Source organism: Dipodomys ordii, unplaced genomic scaffold, assembly GCF_000151885.1.
Source record: "Dipodomys ordii isolate 6190 unplaced genomic scaffold, Dord_2.0 Scaffold93, whole genome shotgun sequence".
Classification (NCBI taxonomy): Eukaryota; Metazoa; Chordata; class Mammalia; order Rodentia; family Heteromyidae; genus Dipodomys; species Dipodomys ordii.
In genome coordinates this window covers 1,823,480-1,832,123 of record NW_012267309.1, presented here as the reverse complement: position 1 = coordinate 1,832,123, position 8,644 = coordinate 1,823,480, and the positions used below count along the sequence as shown (strand labels likewise).

Here is an 8,644-nt window from a genome sequence, read left to right as displayed (position 1 = left end):
AAAAAAAAAAAAATAGGATGGATTCTTATTTACCTAGAATTAGATTGCAATTTGTCCCAGTACTTTTGGATTTTGATTTAGTAAGTTTCTTATCATTTTCTTTGTTTTCTTAAAAATGAAAACAAGCTACCCTATGTGCCAGGAATGTGGCTTAATGGTAGAGTTCTTACCTAGCATGCACGAAGCCCTGGCTTCAATCCCTCAGTACCACATAAACAGAAAATGCTGGAAGTGGCGCTGTAGCTCAAGTGATAGAGTGCAAGCCTTGAGCAAAAAGAAGCCCAGGTACAGTGCTCAGGCCCTGAGTTCAAGCCCCAGGATTGGCCAAAAAGAAAACAAGCTACCCACAATAAAATTTTAAAATGAAGCCGGGCACCAGTGGCTCATGCCTGTAATCCTGGTTACTCAGAAGGCTGAGATCTGAGAATTGTGATTCAAAGCCAGCCAAGGCAGGAAACTCCATGAGACTCTTATCTCCAGTTAACCATCAGAAAACCAGAAGTGGTGCTGTGGCTCAAGTGGGACAGCACCCAGGCCCAGAGTTCAAGCCTACAACTGATAAAAAAAAAAAAAGTAAGAAAAAAAAAGCTACCCAGGCTTTGACTAGGTTGATCCATTGAAGAACATTTTGTGTTTGCATGTGTATGCTAGTACTAGGGCTTAAACTCAAGGCCTGATTTCTGCCCCTTAGCTTTTTCACTCAAGGTTGGTGCTCTGCCACTTAAGCCACACCTCTACTTCTGACATTTTGGTGGTTAATTGGAGATGAGCATGTCATCAACTTTTCTGCTCAGGCTGGCTTCCAACTATGATCCTTAGATCTCAGCCTCTGAGTAGTTTGCATTACAGGCATGAACCTCCAGAGCTCAGCTTCTAATTCATTTTTTGTTAGAAGTAATTCTACCTACTTGACTAGCCAACAGCCAAGGATGTGGAGAGATATTTTGGGCTGAAAACATCCTTTACCAAATTTGTATATTGAATCTATAATTTTTTTTGGTTGGTTGTAGGGCTTGAACTTAGGGCCTGGCACTGTCCCTGAACTCTTTTTACTCAAAGCTAGTGTTCTACCACTTTAACCCACAATGCCGCCTCTAGTTTTCTAGTGATTAATTGGAGATAAGCATCTCATGGATTTTCCTGCCTGTGCTGCCTTTGAACCATAATCCTCAGATCTTGACCTCATACCTAGGATTAAGGCATGAGCCATCAGTACCCAGCCTGAAGCTCTAACCTCTAGTGCCTTTGAGTTTAAACATTGGGCCTTCCAAGAGATACTTATGGTGAAATAAAGTCATTGATTTGCTCCTTCTTCCAATCTGTCTCTAAGATTAGATTAGAACTTGCACAGAGAGACAGCCACATGAGGACAGGGGAAAAAGATGCCATCTATATGCCAAGGAGAGAAGCCTCAGAGAAAACCATTCCCGCTGACACCTTGATCTTGGACTTCTAGCTTCCAGACCTGCAAAATAATAAACTACTGTTTAATCTCTTGCGGCTCTAGTACTTGTTTAGGTGGCTTTAGCAAACTTTCATAGGAGGAGCTTCTTCTGAAGCTTGTATTTCTCTGTGTTGCTTACCTTAAACAACATCTTGCTTGTCTTTGCCCGTTCTTAAACTCCACAGGAATAAGTTAATATTCTACGTATTCAATTACTTGCTTTTTTATTGTTCTTCAACTATTACATTTATCCATAATGACATGTGATGCTATAGTTCATTTGTGTTCACTACTATATAGCATCCCACATGTGGATATTGTGCAGTTTATTATCCCTTTTACTTGTGATTGACACAAGTCAATTGCACATATCTCTGGATGCACACATCCAAGTGTTTTTCTAGTCTGTGTTACTGAAAGCAAAATTCATGAGTTGTTTTATGTATGTATTGTTTAAAGTGTTTATAAGCTTTTGAGTTTGAACATGTTCAATTGCTTATGCAATGACAAATTATTTCCAAGAATAATTATACTTGTTTCCATCAACAGTAAATTAGACTTCCCCCTGCTGTGTACCTCTGCTAAAATTCAGAATTGTCTGCCATCTGTATTTTTGCCAGATTCAATGAGTATGTGTTATCTTATTACTTTGTTGGGTCATTTCTTCTCTCAAGGACTGGTGTGTGGATGAATATGTCTTTTTCTTCATTCAAAGTTTGTTAAAGACTGCAAATAACAAAACTTGTCATCTAAACCCTAAGAACATATTTCATTGGTATGAAATGCATTTATAATGTGCCGCCATCACCAACATCCAGCTGCATTATTCTCCCAGTAAAACCAAATCTGTGCACACTAAATAATTACCTATTCCTATCCCATCTCAACCTGGTAGCCACCCTTCTACTTTCTGTCATTATGATTTTGACTATGCTAGACAGCTCATAAAAATGGATTTGTTTTAAATGAGATGTCCTCAGGTTTCATCCCTTTTCCCCCTCTTTTTTATTGTTATTGTAATGGTGATGTACAGAGGGGTTATAGTTACATAAGTAGGTAAAGAGTACATTTCTAAGCTGGGAACTGGTGGCTCATGCTTATAATCCTAGTTAGGAGGCTGAGATCTGAGGGTCACCATTCAAAGCCAGCTAGTGCAGGAAAGTCCATGAGACTCTTATCTCCGTGGCTCCGTGGCTCAAGAGGTAGAGCTCTAGCCTTGAGCTGAAGAGCTGAGGGACAGCACCCAGGCCAAGAGTTCAAGCCCCATGACTGACAAACAAAAACAAGCAAACAAAAAAAAGAGTACATTTCTTTTTGGACAATGTCACCCCTTCCCTTACTTTCTCCTAGTTTTTTCCTCCCATCCCCACCCACAAGTTGTATAGTTCCTTTTCAACAATGGGTCTAGTAAGTACCACTGCTGCAGGGTTTCATCCTTTAAGACTGTGTAACATACCATTTTGTGTCTACACCACAGTTTGCTTAATCTTTCATCCCTTGATGGATGCTTGAGTTGCTTACATAATTTAACTATTATAGTTATGCCATGGACACATGTCTGCAAATATGGTGATCAAGTGGTAGAGCACTATTCAGGAGCAATAAAATCAAATGAGAGCATAAAGTCTTGTGTTCAAGCCCCAGCACAGACAAAAACAACCAAAAAAAAAAACCCCTAGAGCCATAAAGTTAGGAAAGCAGTTTTACTAGTAGTCAAATAGTCATTGTTTAATCTCATATAAAATCATTTAAGAAGTCTGAATGGATTAACATGCAAAATAACATCTCTATAAATAATGAAAATATGCTGAAATATATGCTCACAACAACTATAACAGTTCAAAGTGAATTTTAAATATTAGGAAAATTATCAAAGTTAAAATTTAGTATATGTTAGAATTTGAAACAAATGGATTGGATAAAAGAAAGATGTGAAAAAGAGCAGCACCATTTCAGAAGACTCATCTGAAGAGTCTCACATTAGGATATCAGTATTACCCAAAGTAATCTGCAGTTTACTGAACATCCCAAGTTCCTGTGAAATGTTTGGAGACAGAGTGATAGAGGCGAGATGAGCTCATGGAGTTGCTGAGCTGATAGGTTTGTTGCAGCAAGACACAACCTTGCTGGACTTTGATCTTGGACTTCTAAGAGCCTCTACAACTGTGGGAAAATACAGTTCTGTCCAACGTTTCTGTTGTTTAAGTTATGCAGCCTGTGGAATTTTGTTCTGGCTTTCTGTGCTGACCAATACAAGGGATGTGATTATGTTATGGTACAAGTGTGCACAGGATATTATTGGAACACTATAAAAGATGGGCAATACAACATTATGCCCAAAATGACAGCCAGCATCACATCTAACTACATGGCTAATTAGAGACACCTGTTGAAGACAATGTGAGCATGCACCAGAAAATCCACTCTCTGGGAAACTATGGGATGAAAGTCCTGCTTTCCTCAATAAATACATTATGAGAGAAAAATAAGAGCAGAATCCCTAGATGAAAGGAGAGGCTATCTACCAACAATAAGTGGACCTGGTTCACATCCTGTTTTTAATGGTGATGGCAATACTAGCTAGATATATGAGGGCACTCAGGAAGTATTGTTATTTTTATTTCTAAGGGTCATGTAATTTAGAGCTATAGACTGAGATATCTATTTACAAATGATGCTTAATTATAACTTCAAAAACGTGATCTAATAGAGGAAAAAAATGTCCCTGTAAGATTCAAAAGCTGCTAGGCACAGGTGGCTCATACCTGTAATCCTAGCTACTCAAGAGGCTGAGATTTGAGGATAGTGATCCAAAGTCAGCCTGGACAGAATAATCCATGCATCTTTGTTTCCAGTTAAGCAGCAAAAAACCTAGAAGTAAAACTGTGGCTCAAGTAATAGAGTGCTAGCCTTGAGCAAAAGAAAGCTCAGGGACAGTGCCCAGTCCAGAATTCAGACCCCAGTACCGGCACACAAAAAAGAAAGGAAAGAAAGCTGGGCACTGGCTTTCTTTATTACAGGCTTGTGCCTGTAATCCTAGCTATTCAGGAGGCTGAGATCTGAGGATGTCAGTTCAAAGCCAGCCCTGGTAGGAAAGTCAGTAAGATTCTTATCTCCAATGAACCACTAGGAAACTGAAAGTGGTGCTGTGGCTCTAAGTGGTAGAGCCCTAGCCTTGAGCAAAAGAGCTCAGGGACAGCAGTAGGCCTTGAGTTCAAGCCCAACAGAAAAGAAGGAAAGAAAAAGAAAGAAAGGAGAGAGAGAAGGAGAGGGAGGGAGGATGAATTGAAGGTTATTGTCAAAACAAGACTGAAGATTGGTCATACATTAACCATTGTGAACGTGAGTGATGGATATGTTGTGATTTATTGTTCCATGTTCTGTTTGTATTTGAAACTTACTATGATACAAAACTCAAAAAGCAATATAACGTTTTATTAATTTGCACAAACTATATGATCTCAAATGGAGTAACTGGGGCCAAATTTACCTGCCTCCTAAAATATCCAGACACACAACAACAACAGTATTTAAGACTTTGGTGCTCAGACAATAAAAAGCTGATCTTGAGAGTTAGAGACAGGACACAAAAGTCATTGTAAGGTGTGCAACTGCCACAGTTTACTGCCTTAAGAGAGTTCCCAGACTGCAGCAAAAGGGTCAGAGAAACATTCTTAGCCAGGCACTGGTGGTTCACACCTGTCACCCCAGCTACTCAGGAGACTGAGATCTGAAGATTGCAGTTTGAATCTAGCCCAGGCAGGAAAGTCTGTGAGACTCATCAGAAAGCTAGAAGTGGATCTGTGGCTCAAGTGGTAAAGTTCTAGCCATAAGCAAATTAGCTCAGGGATAGCACCTAGGCCCTGGGTTCAAGCCAGAGGACCAGCACAAACAGAACAAAACAACAACAACAACAAAAAGGAACAACTTCAGCCAAGTAATGAGAATGTACAAGATGACCATCATACAGAGTAGTGAAAGACCAAATGCTGTCCTGTGGGGTCAGGGACAAATATCCAGTGTGTACATTCACCACCCTATTCCATTTTGTGGCGGGACTCTACCTAGTGCCTTTTTGGCAAGAAAATTAGATGAAAGCCATGGAAAGTAGCAAGTAAAAACATTTTTATTCTCAGACATGATATCTGTGTAGAAAATCTGATGGAGCTGGGTGTGATGGTGTATGCCTGCAATTCCAGCACTCAGGAGATAGAGACAGGAGAGACTGGGAATTCAGACCAGCCTGGGTTACACAGCAGGACTGTGTCCGAAAAGAAGATGGAAGGGAAGAGAAGAGAGGGGAAGGGAAAGGAGGGGCAGAAATGGGAGAAAATAGTTGTTGTTGTTGTTTTTTATAGATTTACAAAACCTACAGAGCTAAGAATGAGTTTAGCAAAAGAGAGATATAACATCAATATATAAAAATCAATTGCATTTCTTGGGCTGGGAAGGTGGCTCAGTGGTAGAGCGCTTGCATGCCTGAGGCCTTGGGTTCGATTCCTCAGCACCACATAAGCAAAAAGAAAAAAGCCGGAAGTGGTGCTGTGGCTCAAATGGTAGAGCGCTAGCCTTGAGCTAAAGAGCTGAGGGACAGCGCCCAGGCCCAGAGTTCAGGCCCCATGACCGGACCTAAAAAAAAAAAAACTCAGAGAAAGCCCTATGTAAAGTATGGAGTGTGGGTGATAATTCTTATCAGTAGAGGATCATGATGGTAACATATGGACCACTCACACTGCAGAATGCTGACAGTCAAGATGGCTGTGCATCTGTAGCAACCTCGAGTAAATGGGAACTCTTTAACTTCTGCTCAAAGAGAGATTCAAATTCTTGTCACACTGTCCTGAAGAGTAATTTTCTTTGCCATCAGGTTAATTTTGATTCTGACAACGGACCAGTAGTATACAACACCCTGAAGAAAATTTTTAAGCACACGTTGGAAGAAAAAAGAAAAATGGCAAAAGACAGCCCTAAGCCTGGCCTCTTGTGAAGCTGACATTCTCCATGAGGTGGATATTTCAGACCTACAACTTCTATATCCTTTGTGTTCATAGGTGAATAAGCTAACACTTGTGGAGCTGCTTTTTTCCTGGCTTTTATTTCCAGTGCTGTTAGCTTATGCTGAGGATGACCATTCCTTTTTGGAGCAATTATTTATTTTAAAATATCCCTGTGCTATGTCTTAGTCTTGAAAAATTGTCATGAAATTGGTGCCACTTCCTTTTATTTATTGGACTGAATTAATATTGTTGGATTAACATTTTTTAAGTATGTGATGTTTACATCCTTCTTTTTTTTTTTTTGACTTTTGGGAAAAAGTAGCTCTTCTTTCCAAAACAATTATTTTCTTGACAGAACTCTTCCTCGAGTGTTTACCAAATAGATAATTTTAATAGTAAAACCTCACTGCTTATCCATCCCCTGGACATATGACTGAAGAAAGTCACCAAGTGTCTTACACAGTTTTATATTTATTACTAAGATGGCTATTAATACATTTTAAAGGACTTTTTAAACCCTGTTTGAAATATTTTTTCTTTTCTTTTTATAAAAGTGACAGAGGGTTTCAAAATGTTATTGTTGTTCTGAATGATTTAGTTTTACTTTAATGGATTGACTGAGGAGTGATTGGGATTTTTTTTTCCTTATTGAAAGTGGACTTGTTCTTTGTCAGGCTTCCAGACAAACTCTTCAGCCTTGGCTGTCTTAGGAGGCAAGAGCCATTCTCAACATACTAGGCCTTATTCCCACTCCCTTGAGTTGCTGCCAAGCCAACCCACCTCTTGACAGAGAAAGTAGGATCAGAAGCTGGCAGTATTTGACGTTGCTAAGGAGCAGGACTAGCCTTTGTCCTCCCAGGGACTCCACAGAAAGGACAGTGGCTGGGGGAGGGCCCCGTATTGGCCCTGCTATCTCCAGGCCTCATAGCTACTCTGTAGAGGCAGCTCAGAGCTAGAGCAAGTCAGAGCAGGACCCTAGTGTGTGCTGATGGGGTCTTGGCACAAGCAGCTTGGCTTAGGCCCCACATCTGCAAATCAGCCATTTCATACACCCACTTGCCTCAGGCTTCTGTCTTACACTGCTCTTTGGCTGTAAAGATTACATTTTAAAATTGAATTTGACCCCATGTTACATTCATCCTACCTGGCTTCAGATGCAAACAGGTGACCACCTAAACTTCTTCATTGTGGGTCAACCTATCAATCAGCAAATAAAGCCATAACTCTTACTTAAATTAATATGTGCACGTATCAGAGGCTAAGCCATAGAGAAGATAGTAGTTTTCTCAATAAAGGTGTTATTACTAGACCAATTCAAACTAAGGAAGCAACTACTTGATTTTCAAGAGAAAAATTTCAGGGGAAATAAGACCAATTTAGAATAAGTGAAATTTCTCCAATGTCTACATGAATTTGAGCAATATCATATCAAAAAGTATTTTAGTTCTGATTAGCCTCACTGACTCTAAAAGTAAATTCAGTTTTCTTCCACACTTTGAATTTTCTTGGAAAATCACACACAGTGGATGTTAGTGGAACCACTTCCCATTCCCAGAATATCTCATTCAAGTGCCTGCTTGGGAAAGGAGAAACAATTGCATTTTATTCCAAGATAAATTATAAAATGTAGGATTGTTACCAAAAAATAAAATGTTTGTCTTTACCTTTGTTGGCCTTGGGGATAAGTGATACTATGGAGCTTTTGATTGGCTTCTTTCCTTGCCTTGCCTTTCCTTTTCTTTCCTTTCCTTTCTGCCAAAAAAGCCAGCTATATGCCTGTATCTTAAACATTTGTTTCAAATTATAAAAGTCACGTTGTGATCATGGCACCATACATCTAAAAATGCAAGTACAGCAGCCTGAAAAAATGTGACCAGGCTGTATGCAAGCATTGTATTTATTGGAATAAAAATTAAAAGAACAATCTATAACCTGAGTCTAGTACTTCTTTTTTTTCTCTCTTTCTTTCTTCCTTTTTTTTACTATTCAAAAAACAGTTTAAGAATAGTATGTCTTTGCCTTAATGTTCTTGGGTGTCTGTGTACATCCTACTGACAGAGACAATATTTGCCTTTAAATTATCCTGATGGACAGATGGAAGCTAAATAATCAGCTAGCCAAGCTCAAGGTAGTCTGAATATCTCCCACTGGTTAACAGTGACCAAGGATGTAAGGTGAATTTTAAGAAGAATGGTTGAGAAAG

The 8,644-nt window shown here is 39.5% G+C and overlaps 1 protein-coding gene across 2 annotated transcripts in view; it reads left to right on the top strand.

Moving 5' to 3' along the window:
- Window positions 1-8,358, top strand: part of Ptpdc1 (protein tyrosine phosphatase domain containing 1) — an 84,578-nt gene extending 76,220 nt beyond the window's left edge. For both annotated transcript variants that reach the window (XM_013026363.1, XM_013026361.1), the window contains one exon: window positions 6,312-8,358. In XM_013026363.1, the coding sequence (XP_012881817.1) occupies window positions 6,312-6,431 (120 nt within the window). In that variant the 3' untranslated portion in view covers window positions 6,432-8,358. The remainder of the gene's footprint in view (window positions 1-6,311) is intronic.
- Window positions 8,359-8,644: the final 286 nt, after the last annotated feature.